This window comes from Camarhynchus parvulus, chromosome 17 (genome assembly GCF_901933205.1).
Source record: "Camarhynchus parvulus chromosome 17, STF_HiC, whole genome shotgun sequence".
In the NCBI taxonomy this organism is placed as follows: domain Eukaryota; kingdom Metazoa; phylum Chordata; class Aves; order Passeriformes; family Thraupidae; genus Camarhynchus; species Camarhynchus parvulus.
The window spans coordinates 9,410,026-9,427,928 of record NC_044587.1 but is presented as its reverse complement, the minus strand read 5'-3'; the positions used below and the strand labels follow the sequence as shown (position 1 = coordinate 9,427,928).

At 49.3% G+C, this 17,903-nt stretch overlaps 1 protein-coding gene across 13 annotated transcripts in view; it reads left to right on the top strand.

The window, feature by feature from the left end:
- Positions 1-17,903, top strand: part of EHMT1 (euchromatic histone lysine methyltransferase 1) — a 119,353-nt gene that overhangs the window by 50,381 nt on the left and 51,069 nt on the right. For 9 of the 13 annotated variants that reach the window (XM_030961171.1, XM_030961182.1, XM_030961174.1 and 6 more), the window contains 2 exons: positions 5,586-5,673; positions 16,760-17,307. In XM_030961171.1, the coding sequence (XP_030817031.1) occupies positions 5,586-5,673; positions 16,760-17,307 (636 nt within the window). Of the gene's footprint in view, positions 1-1,900; positions 1,923-2,718; positions 2,749-2,829; positions 2,853-3,770; positions 3,793-5,585; positions 5,674-16,759; positions 17,308-17,903 lie in introns of those variants that run through there. The other 4 variants (XM_030961180.1, XM_030961175.1, XM_030961179.1 and 1 more) reach the window with 4 other exon arrangements.

Sequence of the window (17,903 nt, the reverse complement as noted above, 5' to 3'; positions counted from 1 at the left end):
CCCTTCTCCCCATCCGCTTTCCTGGCTCACAGGCACCGCTGTCTCGCTGCTTGGCCGCTCCATGGCCGGAGGTGACCCAGGTGGAGGTGCTGTGGGCAGCTCAGCCAGGCCCTCATGGTCCCAGGGGAACCCACGAGGGGCTTTCCCTCCTCTGCTGCCCCATGTGCCCTTTGGCTGGGCACCATGGGCATGGGCAGGGGGACAGGGACCTGCTCCACTGGCTGCGGCGCTTTGGGGTGGGAGGCAGAGGAGCGTGGAGGCTGAAGAGGCACCTGAGCCCCATTGATGGGGGTGAGCTGCCTCCAGCTCCCCTGCCCTGGACTGCTGGAATCTGCTTGCTCCAGGCTCCTCTTGGTGCTCTGGTTTTGTCCTGGCTCAGCCAGTTCTTGGGGACTGGGTGTTTCTGAAATGGTTGGTTTGCTTTTGTTAGAGATAGTGATGAATCTTGGTCTCCATTTTAGGGTTTTCTTCCCCCTCCTCCCCTCCCGGGGGCTAGGAGAAGGCAGGCAGCAGCTGGACTCCTTGCTACCCTCAGCCTGTGGAAGGAGGGGACGCCTTTGTCTGCTCTGGATTTACATTTGCCTGCACACACAAGTTGCACTGGCTTTAACTCTACTGGGATGCAGCTAGATGGGCCTGGAAGCAGTGAGGAAGTGTAAATCGATCTCCCCTTTCCAAGAGGGCACGGGCTCTGCAGACCCCCCCTTGCCTGAAGCCTGCACGCCGTCGTGGAATGCCTTGTCTTGGGAGAAGTCACTTTCAGTCCTGTTGTGTTTCATGCACGTGTCTCCGTGTTCCCAGCTCTTGCATGCAGGGACTTGCACCTCTTTCTGTGCTTCCCCCCTTCTCAGGGAGTGTGTGCTGGAATAGGAGAGAGGACATGGGGGTTGAGTAGGAAATGTTTCTTTTCTATGGAGAATAGTCTGGATGAAAGGATTTCGGGAGACAAAAGAATTGCAAAGAATTTGATTTGGGAGCAAACTTCAGGCTGAGGGCAGTGCTTGTTGTGAGCTGCAGATAAAATTCCGTGTTCACATGATTGTATGAGGCTTATAAGGAAGTGGCCTTAGTCTGAAAAGAAGGAGCTTTGAGACTGGTGACTGCTTTGTAGGCCAGGTATGCTGGTGGTTGTGTTTCCTTCCTTCTGCAGATCAAATGCTTCTGTTGTTTCTAATGACAGGCCCGTGGTCGGCGTCCCCACGAGCCTGGAGCCCAGGCCTTGCCCAAGCACAGTGCTGAGATCTGAAATGAGCAGCCTCCCCGTGCCTACAAAGAAACACTCTCTTTCTACAAACATTCTCTTAATCATTCCTATATAATTAACTACAAAATGTTTGTCTTATCTTCAAGGCAAAGATTATTATGAACAGGCTGGTTTGGGTTGTGTTATTTCAATTTATATTTTTTTTAGGAGAAGGAGGGAAAAAATGTCTGAATAAGAATCTGCTGCTGCTGGGGTTGCATCATTTGTTGAGAGATTTGCCTCTGCCTTGCTCCAGCATTGCTGCAGCCCTCATTTTCCTGGCTGGTGGGATCTTTCCCTGGGGCTGTGTCCTGGCTGGGGTCTGGTGTCCCCTCGAGGGGTTGGTGACCAGCTGGAGGCTGGATCCAGGCAGGATCAGTGCTGTCCATCCCGCAGAGGTGTCGGTGCATGCGCTGCCCCAGATGGGAACGGGCACTTTGAGGGGTCTCCTGCTCCCAGCCCTCTTCCAGATGGACCTGCTGTGTGTGCACAGCTCTGCTCACAGCAACGCTGCTGCGAGCCTCGGGTTCCCAGACCGTTGATTTTTAAGACATAAAAAAAAAAAAAAAAAAGACCCTGGTGAAGGTAGACATCTTGGCACCTCAGCCTGCGCTCCTTCCCGGGCTGCCGGGAGAGCAGAGAGCTGGGCTCATGATGTAACTCTGCTCCCTTGGGCTCGGTAAGCTGCAATACGTTGGAGTTTTGCTGTGCATGTGTTGTCTGTGCCTATAAAACCTGTTTGGACCTTTGCGAAGGGCACCCGGATGGCTGATGAAAATACCAAGGAGAGGAGGCTGAGAAAGCTCATTCTGTGTTTCCCAGCTTTGTTCTTTTTCTCTTCTTTCTTTACCCTTTTTTTTTTTTTTTGATGGGCTTTTTTTATTTTTTTTTGCTTTTTGGGTCTTTGGTTGGTTTTTTTTTTGTTTGTTTGTTTTAAAGGCACCACTGTAGTTTGTAGTCATCATCTGTTTGGAAATGCTGCAGAGCCTTTCCTTGGCCGGTCTGACCTGTCTTCCATCCCCTCCAAAGACCTCATGGAGGAGAGGAAGCTTGTTTTGTTATAAACAGAGGCAGAGAGGAAAAAACTAAACCAGCAGTAGCTCCTCTGCTTGGCTCCTCATGGCTCTTAAAGCCCTTTCAAAGACCCAATCAGTCTTTCTTCAGATGCACTAATTTTTTCTACCCTTTGAAACCTAAAAATTAAGGGGTTGGGGGGGGGGCAGGAACGCTTCGTGGCTGGTTGTGTGTGCTCTTTACGGAGGTTCTCCAGCCACGGATGGTTAATAATCAGTCTGGGGTGGGCGAGGGAATGGAGGCAGACGGCTGCGGGAAAGGGGGAAAGGAGGAAAAAAATAAATGGAGCGAGTGAGACTTTTATTGTGAAGCAGCGTGTGCTTGGCAGTTGGCTTTGTTGGGACTGCTGCAAGAGCAGACATTTCTCGGCGGGGAGGGTGGGTATAGGATTTCCCTGCCAATCGGGAGCGGACGGATGGGGCATGGGGAGGGTGAGCAGAAAGGGAAGTTTGCTCTGGATTTAAGGGAGGGGAGGGCAAAAAAACACACACACACACACACACACACACACACACACACACACAAAAAGCTGGAGGTATTGACACTTGCGGTGAAGTTGGTGCTAAGTTGGCTGGGTGGAGCTGGGTGGGATGAATGGTGCTGGGTGCCCCATGGGTGCCCCATGGGTGCCCCTTGGTGCTGGGTGCTGATGGAACAAGGACGGGAGAGCGCTGGCCTGGGGGGACGAGGCTTCCAGCGCTTTGCAGGGATTTCCTGTAGCTTCCTTCTGATCCAAATGCTTCAAAATTCACAGTTGGCTTTTTGTTTTATTTTTATTTTTAATGATTCTTTTATTTTCTACCTTGATGCTGAGTTTTTGTTGGGAGGTTGTAACGTTGTCGCCTCTGCTGTCTCTGAGGTAGGAAGGAGAGCCTGGGAGATGCCACCTCAGCCAGCCTTGCCTTGGCACCCAGCTTTTGTACTCTGTAAGGACAAAAGTGATGGTTTCTCTCTTGGAGTTGGGAATTCTGCTTTGAGAGCTGGGCAGGCAGCTCTGAGCTGCTGGTGACTGCAGCGAGCAGGGAGGGTGGTCAAGGTCTCATTGACTCCAGAGTTCCTGCAGTGGCTTTTCCTCATGGGCGAGCAGCAACAGCGCCTCTGAGGAAGGGAGAGCGTGGGCAATGTGTGGAATGAGGTTGCTGCTTAGGAAACGCAGAAAAAATCATGTTCAGATGGCAAAGAATGGCTCCTGGAAATCCTGGGGCTTCTTGTATGAGTCAGTGGAGGAGCAGGAATATCAAGACCTCTCCTTGTTGCAACAAAGGTTGAGAAAACAAACTGGTCCCTGTTAGACTGACTGAGGCTCTTTATTTGCTGCTGGTGCCTGTGGCCAGGGCCTGGGTGCCCCTGGCTGTGGTGGGAGCCAGGGGTGCCCTCGAGCACTCTGAGCTCTCTTTGCTCAGGTCTTGCAGCAGGATAATCCATGAGAAATCCGAGGTTGTTCCCAGTTTACAAGACGTCTGACTAGAGGAAAGGTAGGGTTTACAAGCTCATGTTTGCAGCAAGGATATGAATTACTGGCTCAGCAAATGAATAAATAAAACAGCTGCTCTATGTTCAGAGCTTGGGCTGTGTTTTATGGTCATTTCTCAATGGAAGCTGTTGGCCAGTGTCTGCTGAAGGTAGGTTCTGTGTCAGGCTGGGCTGACTGAGCTTTCCAGTGCTCACAGCAGCTTTTTGGTGTGTGACTGGAGATCTGAAGGTGCTGTGCTTGGAGCACAAGTTCCTGGTGCTGAGAGCACTGGGATGTGTCTGGGTTTGTGTCTGATTGTGCTCGGGGCAGGTTGGGGACAGGCAGGGACAGGCAGCCACCCACAGCCTCTGCCCTGTGCTGCAGGAGTCATCCTGGAATTGCCCTTAGCTCTGGGCCTGGCAGGTGGTGGAGGCTTTCCCAGGAATCTGTCTCCCTTCTTCCTGTGGTGTGTGTCTCTGCCATGGTGGATTTGGGTGCAGGACAGGGTGATCCTGCAGGGTGAGCCCTGCATGGGGCTGGGGGCTGCTCTGCAGCACCTGCCAGCACAGGGCATTGCTCTGAGTTCCCCTGGTAGGGTAGCTGGTGACAGCAGCACCAGAGCCAATCTCCCCTGGCAGCTCTGGACAGTCCCACACAGCCATGGGAGAGCTGCTGGGAAGGCTGGGAGCTGCCACACCGGGCTCCTTGCGTGTCTCATCCCCCTCACTTGCTCTAAGGGAGGTGGGCAGGTTGTTTTTCTTTCTTTATCACCCAGTGAGCTTTAAACCCTGTGATTTGCATGGCTGCAGGCACCATCTGCTCCCCGTGCTGGCCTACAACAGTTGGCTTGACCTGGGCTTATTCTTGTGCCGTGGCGCCGGCAGCGCGCGCTGAACCCGGCTCCGACCTCCAGCTCTGCAGGGCACTCCCAGCCCTCTCCTGAAACACAGCTGTGGCAAAGACCCCTTCTAGTTCATTTTTTAAAAAATACCATTTTCCTTCTGGTTTATTTTGATAATAGGTTGTTGGTTTTGGTTTTTTTGGGTTTGTTTTTTTGATTCGGTCTTGCTATTTCAAAATAGAGAATGAGAAGATATGAGGGCTGCAAACCTGAGCTAACAACGTGGTGCCAGGCGTGTGAAAGGCAGAGGAGATGGGCAGGTGTTCCCTTTTTTTACGTAATTTTGTTTTTCTTTTAAAGAGGGGGAAAAAGAAAAATTGCTTTCTATAGAATTAAAAATAGAGCTCATTAACTTTAATAAACATGGATGTTATGAATGAGGAGGTAGCTGTAGCTGAGTGATGGTTTGCAATTTTGGATGTTCATTTGAATGAGCTGCAAAAAAACCCAACCAAGCCACCAAAAGCACATGGGCTGGAACTGTTGATAAATGAGGTCATAGTGAGAAGTCTGATAGATCTGCCTCCCCCACCCAAAGGCTAAAAAGTTTTGGGGGAGTCAGAGTCACCTCCTCGAGATGCCTTTCACACAGACAGACCCAGCTGGGTTCCCAGGCACGTTGCACTGGGAAAATCTGTCTGGCTGCATCCAACCCTGAGCTGGGAGGTGCCAGCCCTGGGCACAGCCTGGAGCCCCTGTGCCCCTCGGGCTGTCAGCCTGGGCCAGCCTTGCCGTGTTTTATCTGTGACCTGTGCCTTGGTGGCAGCTTCCTGGCAGCCTTTATTTTGCAGAGGGAGGTTTGGCTGTGCTGTAAACAGGATGTGTCCATGATTGTCTCTTCTTTTGAATGCACCGTGTGTCTGAGCACTGAGCTCAACCCTGATATTTCTGTTTTTTCTTCTCCCCCACCATAGCGAGCAGTGCTGAGTAAGGGAGAGCCAAGGAAAGACGGCTGCATGAAGACTGAGCTGCTGAAAGACATCACCAACAACAAAGAGGAAGGTGAGCACCTGCCCTGGCTGAGGGTCAGAGCTGGCTGGAGAGGTGGGCATTGATGGGGACAGAACTGGGGGCTTGGAGAGGTGCTCAGTGCCCCCAGCAGCTCAGGTGTGCTCCCACAAACACAGGCTCCCCTCTCCTGTGTTTGTTCTCAGCAAGGCTCTTCCACTGGAGATGCAAATTTGCTTTTCTGTCCATCCCTCACAGCTCCCCTGAAGAAGGAGATCTAATTTTCATTTCTGCATTGGTGTGAAGCTCACAGGAGTTACTTTGAACTTCCTGTGTGTGACTGGTTTGAGCTGAACTCTGATCCCTCCCCACCATGACCTTTTCCTCCCTCTAGGAATGTTGACTTTCTGTTTTGCTCTGGATTTCTCTGTTGCTGCAGAGCACCTCCAGTGGCTGCAGGGTGGCTGGAGGGGTCAGACACCCCACACCTCGTGGCTCCTGTGGGGGTTCTGCAGCTTTTGCTGTGCAGGATGCAGCACAGGTTCAATTGACCAAGTCTTTTCCTGCAGGGTTGTCTGTGAGTTACATGCACACAAGTCTAAGGGCTTAATAAATATGTGTCAGTGGGATTAGGGAAAAAAACCCCACCACCCTTTATCTTTCCCCCAACTCCCTCCTTTCTTTCCATTTTTTTATTATTCCTCGGCTAGTTACTTCTCATAGCTCTTCAGGGATTTGGTGTATTTTTGTTCTCCTTTCCATAATAGAGCATTATGAAAGCACTGAACTGGCCCCATCCAAATCCCTACTCTTATCTAGAAGCAAAATTTTGGACTTAATTCAGTTGTGTGTGAGTACAGCATTGCTTTTTCTTTCTTTTCTGTCCAGCATAATGTTTTGTCAAGTTGCTCTAGTTAGAAAGTAAAGCTCAGAACAGGCAGAAATACTGAATTCTGTGTCAGGTGCTTGGATATTAACTGGGAGCACAGGAATCCTGCACAGGGGTGGTGGCACAGTGGTGGCACAGGGGCAGAGCAGAGACAAAGTCTGAGGTGTCACGAGGTGCTAATGGGAGGTTATGCTGCTTTGGGGGAAACTCACTTTGATCCCTTGCCTTTCTTAGCTCAGGATTAAAGAGGTTTTTTGTGTAGCTCTTGGTTGATGTTAAGGTGTCAAGAATCTGTGGAGGTAAAAAATCCAAAAGGAGGGTGGGAAGAAACATTTCTGTGCCTCTTGGCTGACTTTGACTTGGAGCAAATGCTGTGTCAGAAGGAAGCTGAGATCCCTCCCTGTGCAGGGACAGTCTGGAGGCTTCACAAGGGGCTGAAATTCCAACCACTCCAATCTCTATTCCCAGGGAGAGGAGGCTTCTAAATGTGAGTTCTTGTGGAATGTTCAGCAGGTGTCCTTGCCTCCCCAGGCACACCAGGAGTGTCACAGACCGTGGTGTGTGTGCTGCTGTGCTGGGACATTGTCCCTGCTGCCCCTGGCTCCCCAGCTGGGATCCTGGGAGGATCATCACCACCAGAACCTTGGTTCACAGCCCAAAAGCCTGTTAATAGCAGTGTTTAGTGCTGGCACAGAATGCACATTTTTGACTGTTGCGTGAACATGAAATCATTCCAGCAGGCTTGCAGGATGGCATGGAACAGTTCCTGTGAGCCCAGGTTCCTGCCTCGGGGATTCAGCTGGGATGTGTGGACTGGAAAAGCACCCTGAAGTCTCAGCTTCCTCTCTTCAGGTTCTCTTGAACAGTCATTTCCCTTCAGTGAGGAGGATGATGCTGCTGAATATGTTTGTCAGTGGCACAGACTGGCTTGGATTGGGCTGCTGAGGGTGGGTGTGGCGGGAGCCATGGCTGCAGTGTGTGACTGAAGCTGCTCTGGATCGTGTTCCCTTTGGGAAAACCCCTTGGCAGGTAGCCCTACAATATTAACCTGGCATCTAAACTTCCAAAACTTGAAGCTGCAGATCCAAAGGCTGGCTAAAGGTGCTGGTTGGGCTAAAAGCTTACGGTGGATTGCTCTGTTTCCCCCTCTTTTCACTCCCTCCTGCCTCAGAAAGGTGCTGATGCTGAGGGCAGGTCAGGCCCCTGTTGCAATTGTGTTAGCACATCCCATAGCTCCACTGCTGCCTCTGAATGGCCTTGCACCAGTTCCACCTCTGCACAAACTTCAGCCTTGCCTGGGTCCAGGACCAGAGAGGAAATTCAGGTAGCTTGAGGCCTTGGCTGATATTCAGGGCTCTGACCCCAAGCAAGGCCTGTCAGCTGCAGTGGAGAACATCACCCTGGGGGAGATCTCCATGGAGATCTCTTGCAGGGAAGGCTTCTGCTCTGGTGGGGCAGTAGCTGAGCTGCCCCAGTTGATAATCACAGAATCACAGACTGGTCTGGGCTGGAAGAGACCTCAAAGCTCATCTCATTCCACCCCATGCCATGGGCAGGGACACCTTCCATAGACCAGGGTGCTCCAAGGTGCTCCCATCCATCCTGGCCCTCACTGATGTGCTGCTTTGAGGCAGTGGACCTTTCCTGGTGGTCTTCAGCATTCATTTGGGACATCTCAGCAGCTGGGGGTGGGTTGTTGGTGGGTGGGAGGCCCTTGTGTGGGCAATTGTGGTGTTCTGTTCTCTGTTCCTCAGCAGGGAGGTGTTGCAGAAATGCCCTGTGGTTCCCACCTGGGCTGTCCTCTTCTGCCTTTATCCTGATAAAGAGAAATAATTGAGCTTTAAATGGAACATATATTTGCAGGAACAAGCTCTTTGCACGTTCCAGCACTTTCATTTCCAGTTCTTGGGGTGAGTCCCAGCCTGTGGAAGTTGTTCACTAGGCTCAGTGTCCCTGTCTGTGTAAAATTGCTCAACACAGATAGAAAAAAGCTGTGGATGAGGCTGTTTTGTGGTCCATGGGAAATGTTCCAGTTCAGTTTCACATGTGGGTGTAAGCTTAGGTCCATACTTCCCTTTGACAGGGTGGGGAAGGGGGCAGGGAGATGGGAGATGAGTGGAAAAAAGCTTTTATTAGGCCATATTGTCTTTAGTCTGACTCAGAGAGAAACTATTAAAAAGTGGTTTCTTTGCAAGGATTGCAAGTGAATTCAGCTCTCCTCGTGTGCTTCACTCCCAGCTCTGCGTCTCCCTTGACCTTTCAAGGCAAACCACTCCTTTTCTGGTTCCTCAAGCCCAGGGGTGGAAAGTTCCAGTAAAGCAGCAGCACAAAGGAGCAGGAATGGGTGTTGGGAAGGAAATTCTCCATTTGCTCCAGTGTTTCTGAGCCTTCACCCAAGGCAGCTGCTGTACAAGAGGCACAGTGCTGGAGCCTAGTGCTGGGTGAGACCTGCACTGTCACTGCTCTCAGATAAACTTCAGCCTGCTTTGAGAGACTGTCAGGAGTTTCAACTCCTGGAGGGGCCTTTTTTTTCCTTTTTCTTCTCTTATTGCAGGTAGGAAGCTGCTGTGAGCACAGGAAGTGCTGCTTTCCACTGAGCAGCTGCAGCCTTTGCATTCCCAGGTGCAGGGATGGCAGCTTGAAAGGAGGGAAGGACTAATCTGCTCTCCTCAGGTACTTGGCACTGGGATCCCTGCTGAGGCTGCCAGCAGGAGGCCAGGCAGAGCAAAGTGATGCTTCAGGATTTTACATGTTCACCCAGCTGTGCACCAAGCACTCCCTGGGCTTGGGAGCCTTGCTGCAGGAAGGATGTGCCTGGGGCAGGAGCTGGGCTGTGACACCAAACCATGGCAGAGGGATGAAGGAGTTCCATGAGGCTGTTAACCTGCTCTGAGTCGTTAAACTGTTGAGCCAGTTTAACTGTTAATGTTCATGCTGTGCCCTGGGGGCCAAGGGAAGGCTGGAGGGCATTTTGGTGTGGCCAGCAGGTCAGGGGGGTTGATCCTTCCCTTCTACTCTGCCCATCATCTGCAGTTTGGGGTTCAGTTCTGGTCTGCACATTCAAGAAGGACAAGGAGCTACTGGGGAGGTCCAAAGGTGATGAGGGGTCTGGAGCATCTCTCATCTGAGGAGAGACTGCAGGAGCTGGGTCTGGTCAGTCTGGAGCAGGGTGGTTTCAGAGGGGATCTGATGAGTGCACATAAACATCCCCAGGGGGTGTCAGAGGATGGTGCCAGACTCTGTTCGGTGGTGCCAGTGACAGGACAGGGAGCAGTGCCCATAAACTAAAACACAAGTTCCACCCCAACATGAGGAAAGGAAAAAGAGCTCTGGATCAGGTGCCTGGGAGGGTGTGGAGTCTCTCTCTCTGGAGACATTCCAAACCCACCTGGACATGTTCCTGTGTCACCTGTTCCCCGTGACCCTGCCTTGGCAGGGGCTTGGACTGGATGATCTCCAGAGATCCCTTCCAGCCCCTGTGATTCTGGGTCCCCAGCAGCATCCCCAGCCCACTGGCCAATCCCAGCAACCCAACCTGTGGAACCTCAGTGCTGAGCACTCCCAGCAGAAGTTGATTCCTCCTGTGTTCTGGTTTACTTTTCCTGTTTTGCATCTTGGTGTGCAGGGTCACAGCGCTCCAGGGAGGAGTGACATCTGAGTCTGGAAATACCTGGACACCAATCCATCTTCACAAGGGCTTGGGGGGCAAGAAGAGACCATCAATAACTCACCCCAGAGAGGAACTGTTACCTGGAAACACATTTGTCTGCATTTCTTGGCTTCAAAATGCTCTGCTTTTTGGCTTCAGTCCCAGAATCCCAGACTGGTTTGGGTTGGAAGGGACCTTAAAGATGATCCAGTTCCAACCCAGTGCCATGGGCAGAGATGCCACCACTGGGCCAGGTTGCTCAGGTTGCTTCCAGCCTCCATTGATGGAGAGGGTGCTTCCCTTCCCAAGGGATTCAGGGTCTCCAGCTGCCCCCTCTCCCTCATCTGTGTGGTTTCAGCCCCACCATCTTCATGCTTGGGCTCTTCTCTGCTTGGCAGTTTTCCTTTTTTCCTTTTTGTTGGAGTTAGAGGAGGAAGAGGGGAGGGAACTGCTGTAACACAAAGATTAAAAGCAGGTGCTTTTCTCACTTTTATCCAGCAGGACAGTTGGGTATTGAATCAAAGGCTGTGGGATCTGTGGTGTTTTAAGGATGGTTAAGGTAGAACATCTGTGAGATGTGAGTGTGTATACATACAGCTGTATGCACTTCTTGGTCTCCACTTCCAAATCCTGAGCTTTTCCTTTAAGCTCTGTCTTTGCTTAGTTCATCTAAGCTAAGTTCATTTAAGCCCTGTCTTTGATTAAACGTTTCTCTTGCAGCAGCTGAAGCCTCTTGGCTGTGCTGAGGGCTCTGGAAATGCACGGAAAATCCCACAGGCAGAGATTTCTCAGCACCAAGATGCTCAGAAAAATGTGTAAAAGTTCCAGATAAGATAGTCGTGCATTTGCTGCAGAATATATTTTTATTTCTATTTCTTTTCTTTCTCACTCTCTTTCCCTCAGACCTGGTGGCTGCACTTTGGCCTGGAGTACAAAGGCTCATTTGCATCTTTTTCTTATTTTGTTTCACAGAGCAGTGAACTCCAAACTTTAAAAATACATTTAAGCCTTTATTTTTTTCAGAGCACTGTCCGGGTAACACTGAGTTTTGAGTTGATAGCTGGCCTCCCTCACAAGGGGAGTTCCTGTGGGTCCCCACAGAGGTGATTGTGTCCCCCCAGGCTGAGCCCAGCATGGCTGCTGGGGCCAGTAACACATCTGTTAGACAGCCTCTGCCCACAGATAAGTTTTGGCAGGCTGGACCCAGCTCTGGCGAGCTCCAGGGCAGGACTGGAGCCAGGTCTGGCTCTGCTGAAAGGGCTGGAAAACCCAGCAGGCAAAGAGGAACCAATGTCTGGGCTGGGAGAGCAGAGGTGGCTTTAATTTTGCCTAATTTTGGTTTTTTTTTAAAGTTATCATTCTAATTCTGAATTAATCCAGCTCATTTCGCTTAGACATGGTAGCAGGCAGGTCAGACATGGTCCAGGCTGGGGTGAGTTTGTCCTAAGATCACTTTTTTAAAGTCAGCCTGTGCTGCTTTTGTGGGTTGTGTGTTGCTTTTTTGTGGGTTCTCTCTGTAGGTTGCAGCAGTGGCTTAGGGGCCCCCAGGGTCTGAGATGCCTTTTAGACACCTGAAATTAGATGAGGTGGTGTCACCCTGCCTTAGATTTTCTCCTTCTTTCATCAGAGTCTGTTTTCCCCTATTTTCATCTCAGAGTTTTTTTTCTTTGGGGGGATTTTAATTCCATTTTGAACAACTGTGATGTTCTGACATGAAAACTTGAGCCTGACCCTTCTGCCTGAGCCTGGGGAGGGCAGGGAGCTCTGCAGTGCTCTCAGGGAGTTGTTGAATCAGAGCAGGGATTTAAATTTATTATTGGGTGTTCTTTGCCACGTGGAGTCACAGGGATAGTGGAATAGCCCAACTTCCTGAGTCTTAAATTCCTTGTGTTACTAAAATGTACCCAGCCCCTAAATAATATGTATTTACTTGGTATCAACTTCAAAATCACCAGTAAATCTCTTGGGTTTTAAATGACCTGGGTTTTAAATGAATCCAAGCTCAGATGGGCATTCAGGCAGTGCTGGGGTCCATGGGAGAAGCTTTTCCTGCTGCATCTGGCATAAGGGATGCCCAAAAAAGCTTTGAAAAAACTGGAATGCTTCTAATTAATAAGGTTACACTTTATGGATGCATGGTAGAACTTCCTACCTTTTATTTCTTTTTAATTAAAGAAAGGATGGTTGTAGATTAAAATCAGTGAGAGAGTTGGAGAGAAAACTGAATGTGGAAAAAACCTTGTTTTGGCCTACTTAGAAGGGATGAATGCTGTAAAGTCACCAAGTTTTAGAGAAATAATAACTTTGGGTTTATAATTCCCTTGCACTTGCAGCACAGGAGCAGAAAAGCTGCTGAACAGCATTTTCAAGGGGAGAACTCACTGCCACGAGGTGCATTTGAAATGAGGATTTTAGCAGGTTTTCAGTGAAGCTTTTTTTTGGGAATGAAAAAGGGGGGATGAAAGGGTCGTGTCAGGAAGAAGTGTTTGTTCAGGTGTCTGGAGCTGTGGAAGAGCTCCTGTGGGCTGCTTGATTCAGTATTGTCACTGGGAGGCTCCTGCTGCCTCTGGTTTGTGTTCCCATCCCTGTCTGTGGCAGAGTTCAGCAAAGGTGTGAAATCTGTTGAGTTGTGCCTGTTCAGCAGTGCTGTGCAGGTGCCCTTGGTGAACCTGGGATGGCAATTCCTGTTTTCCTGTCACCAGATCAGGTGTCCTGGTTGGGAAAACCAAGACAAATTGTGAGGCAGCTCTTGATATAAACTGATCCTCCGAGGGCAGCTCTTCAGTTTGGGTTTGTGTTTTCAGATTGGGTTGGGGATGATGGGCTGGTGCTGCTTGCGGGAGCCCAGAGCTCAGTGTGGAGGGAACAATGCCATTCCCAACTGCTCATGGCTTTGGTTTGCTGCTGCCAGAAGAGGGAATGGGAGAATGGAGGGGTTTTACCCCAAAGAAAGGGAGGATCCTGCTTGCAGTGTCTCAGGCTGGCTGGAGGGAATTGTGGTTTCTCTCAGTCTCTGATGTGAAGTTCCATATCTCTGTTGCTTCAAACCTCTGCTCACGCAGGTTTGGAAGGCTGGTGCCACTTCCACAGTCAATCAGATTGCATTTCACAATAAGGGAAATAAGTGTGTGTGTGTGTGTGTGTGTGTGTGTGTGTGTGTGTGTGTGTGTGTGTGTGTGATTTTAATTTCAGCCTCATGGATTTTTCATAAAGCCTGTGATGCTTTCTGGAGTAATGCAGTGACTTTTTCCCCAGGGCAGTGCTCTAATTCACATTGTTTTGGTTGCTTTCATGGCAGGTAGAGCAATTCTTGCCCTCTGCTTGTTCAGTTTATCTCATAGGCAGCCACTGAAGTTATTTGACTGCTCTGGTGGGAGAGCACAGTGTTTAAATCAACAAATCTTGGAGGCTTCATTCAGCCAGGTGCCTAAAGCTGAGCTCTAGAAACCTCCAGCTGAGGTTAGAGAGCTTATTTTTTGTTGCTTTGCATTTTTTTTTCCTGGCACTGACTTTGCTGCAATAATTGCTTAAATGGCCTTTTAAAGACCCTGAATGCAGAAAGAGAAACAAGAATTGAAGGAATAAAGACATAGTTGTGGCTCCCTCTGCCCACAGCTTTTCAAGTAGTTAAATAAAACAGTGCAAAAAGGAGCACTTTATCTTCTCCTAGAGTTTTTGCTATTAAAAACAAACCCTTGTGCCTCTTTCTGTGCTCAGGGAGGTCTGGGTGGTGTGAGAGGGAGCAGGTGGAGGTGATAACTTTGGATCCTGCTTGGGGAGCCCTCAGTCACTGCTCCTGCAGGTGAGGTTTGTGTCTCTGTGTGCTCCAGAGAGCCCTGGGGAGCAATTTTTGGGTGTTCTGGGGCTCTCTCTGGAGGCTGTGAGCCAGCAGAGCCCACGTGGGAGGCAATCCCGGGCTGGGTTGCCTGGAATGAGGGGGATGGATCCCTTAGTGCAGTGTCTCAGCAGGAAAAATGGCCAGAGCTCATCCCCAGGGCAGAGAGACCACTCAGGCTTTGGGGAGACTTTGAGATACATCTGCAAAGATGCTTTGTGCCCAACATCTGTGGCTTTCAGCTGGAAATCAGGAACATCAGAGGGGCTGTCCCCCTCTTAATTAATGGGCAGTCTGAGGCTGGAGGGGTCAGGTGCTCCAGGAGGCCTTTGAGACACCCCTGGGCAGAGCCTGGTGTGAGTCCAGCACTGACCATGTGTCCAGCCAGGGGTTGGACTGGATGCTTCACATGTACTGACCAGGCCTAAGAAGGCTTTCAGTTTGCTGGAAATGTCTTTAAATCTCAGATGGGCACCAAAAGCCAGGAAGTTTAGGGAATAATGAGGTTGTTTGAGATACTGGAATGCATCACTTTCGGAATCTAGAGCTGCCAGTGCTGTTTGGGCAGGAGTTGTACCTAAATCTTTCAGGTCAAGACAGTGGGAAGGAGATATCAAATATCAGGGAAAGTTTCTTCCCCCAGAGGGTGCTGGCACTGCCCAGGCTGCCCAGGGAATGGGCACGGCCCCGAGGCTGCCAGAGCTCCAGGAGCTGCCAGGGATGCCCAGGGTGGGATTGTTGGGATGTCTGTGCAGGGACAGGACCTGGATTGATGATCCTGGTGGTCCCTTCCTGCTCAGGACATTCTGTGATTGCATGATTAAGATGGACTAAACAAATGCATTAAAAAAGGGTAGAAAAAGTGTGATATTTTTATTTTCCCAATGAAAATGGAAGGAGAATTTGGGTGGATTTTGGGAAGAGCTGTTCTGGTGAGCTGAGTGGTGCTGGATCTCCTCCCTGCTGGCCTTTGCAGGGAGCTGCCTGTGCTTGGAGCTGCTCCAGGCACACTGGACTTGTCATCCCAGGGTCCTGGTGGTCCTTCATGAGTTAGCCTGGCACCAGGTTCTTGCCAGCTCAGAAGAGACTTTTGTGAGGCAGCTGAGGGAGCTGGGAAGGGGCTCAGCCTGGAGCAAAGGAGGCTCAGGGGCCCTTGTGGTTCTGCACAGCTCCTGACAGGAGGGGACAGTCGGGGGTGTCGGGCTGTGCTCCAGGGAACAGGGACAGGAGCAGAGGGAACGGCCTCAGGGGGAGGCTCAGGTTGGAATTTCTTCATTGGCAGGGGCTGCTCAGGGAGGTTTGGAGTTCCCATCTCTGGAGGTGTCCAAGGAACACCTGGAGGTGGCACTCAGGGCTCTGAGCTCGGTAACGGGGTGGGGATCAGGCACAGGTTGAACTCGATGGTCTTGGGGGTTTTTTTTCCAGCCTTGATTCTGGGATTCAGAATGTTGTTCAGAATGGTGTTCAGAATGTTCTTCTCCTTGCCTGTTTGTGCTCTGAGGGCAGTGTGAAACGAGGTGCTGGTACCCAGTGGTCTGGCTGTTCCTCCAGCGTGACTCCAGACCCTTTGGATGCTGTAGGTGAAAATTGCTTTGATGGGAGCTGGTTTGAACCAATCCCCCCTGCTCTGACAGAGCTCTCCCTGTACTTCTCATGTTGCTTTTCATAACTGTCTGCTCTCTGGAAGGAAAACAAGCCAAGGAATCCCTAACAGCAGGTTGATGTAATCATTGCTCTGAGTGTGCCAGTGAATTGTTATCACTCCTGGTTGCCTGGGGATTTGCTGGGTTTTCATGTCAGAAACTTTTTCTGCAAGTACATGACATTCATAGTTGGATTTTTCAGCTTGGATTTGAAATATTTGGTGGGACAAAGTCATTGATGGAGGAGCAGGGAAATGTTTGAAATGTTTGTTTTATGTGGGCATTGCTGTGCTTGAGCTTTGTCAGGCTGCAAAAACCTTGCTGCATTTGAATCATAGAATGATTTTAGTCTAAAAATGCATTTACCACGCTTCACTCCTGTGTTTACTCCTGCTGTTCCCTCTGAAATACCACCATGAATCCTGGTCCTGTTGTGCTTTGTTGTGCTGAAAGAGCCAGTTCCCACTGAAGAACATTCCCAGGAGAGCTGGGATAGCCAGGGAGTTATTCCTTGGGATGTTCCTGTAGCAGCAGAGCCCTGATGTGCACATTTGGCTGCTGGGCTGTGTAAGAGCCATAAAAGCTCCCTGGGACAGCCCAGCAAGGTTTTTCCATGTCAGACTGGCTTTGGGAAGGGCTTTGCCAGAGATCCGGATGCAAGATGGGGCAGAGTTTTGTTTGCCAGGTGAGGTGTTGACATATGGTGCAATAAATGCAGTTATTGGAAAAGCCAGAGATAATATTTACCTTGAAAAATCCATTGTTGGGAATAAATGGCCACATCTGCAGCTGAGGCAAGTGGGACTAAGTGCACTGCTGTCACCTGGGCCACCCACCCCAAATGTCACCGTGTGAGGAGCCAGGAGGGCTGGGCAGGTGGGTGAAAGAACAGCCTGACAACTAAAACTGTGCTTTAGTTGATGTGGTGGTGGTTGATCCATGGTTGGACGGTCTTGGAGGTCTTTCCCAACCCTAAATATTCTGGGATTCTGTGATTTACATCAGGCAGGGCGCTGGAGGACAGGGTGGCTCTTCCACTGTGAGTAGCTGTGCTTGGAGTACAGCTTGGGAGTTTCAACACCACTTGTGACCCTTCTCTCCTCTCTTCCTCCCTCTCCCTCCAGGGTTTAATGCCATGGCTGCAGATGAAAGCGCTACAGAAAAGCAAGTGGGGGAACCAAAAATGGCAGTAGATGGTGAAACCAACGGTTCCTGTGAGCACAGCGAGGGTGGGGGCCACCCAAACCCAGCGAAAAACACTCAGGACAACACGAAAGTGAGCCAGCAGGACTCTTCTACTAAATTAAATAGGATAGCAGAAAATGGCATTTCGGACAGCGAGCCTGGGAAGCAAAACCATCTGAAAGCAAATGACTTCACACAGACTTCTGTCACAGGGAGCAATGGATATATCCTAACCAAGCAGATGGCACAGGAGCAGCCTCTAAGGACTACCAGCTTTGCTTCTCTCACTGGCCATGCTGCAAAAACCCTGCCTGGAGGAGCAGGCAAAGGCAGGACTGTGGGGTCCTTTGCCCAGCTCCAAGCCACGATGCCAAGCAAGCTCGGGGAGGGCAGCAAGGACATGGATGCTAAAAAAGGCCCTGCTGCTAATGCTGAAGTCAAGGTGCACAGAGCACGGAAGACAATGCCTAAACCCACCCCCAGCCTGGTAATGTACCTGCCCAGCACAGAGCTGCTGCTGCTGCTGCTGCTGCTGGGCTTGCTCTTGGCTTTCTCTGGGGGTCTGGGGGATACCTGGCTGCATGGCAGCACGTGGTGTTCAGAGCTTGCCTGCTGAGTGGATTGGTGGTTTTATTATTTTTGGGTTTGTTTTATTTTTATTTTTATTTTTATTTTTATTTTTATTTTTATTTTTATTTTTATTTTTATTTTTATTTTTATTTTTATTTTTATTTTTATTTTTAATTTTATTTTTATTTTATTTTTATTTTATTTTTTTTTTATTTTTATTTTTATTTTTATTTTATTTTAATTTTTATTTTTTATTTTTATTTTTATTTTTATTTTTATTTTTATTTTTATTTTTATTTTTTTTTTTTTTTTTAATTTATTTTTATTTTTGTAAAGATATTTTATCTATATTTTTATATATCTATATAAAAATATATATCTATATAGATATTTCTTATTCATATAATATTTTAATTTACATATTTTATATAATATTTTATGAAATAAAAATATAATATATTAATACATGCGATTTTATATAATATATATAAAATATATACTTTTAAATTTATA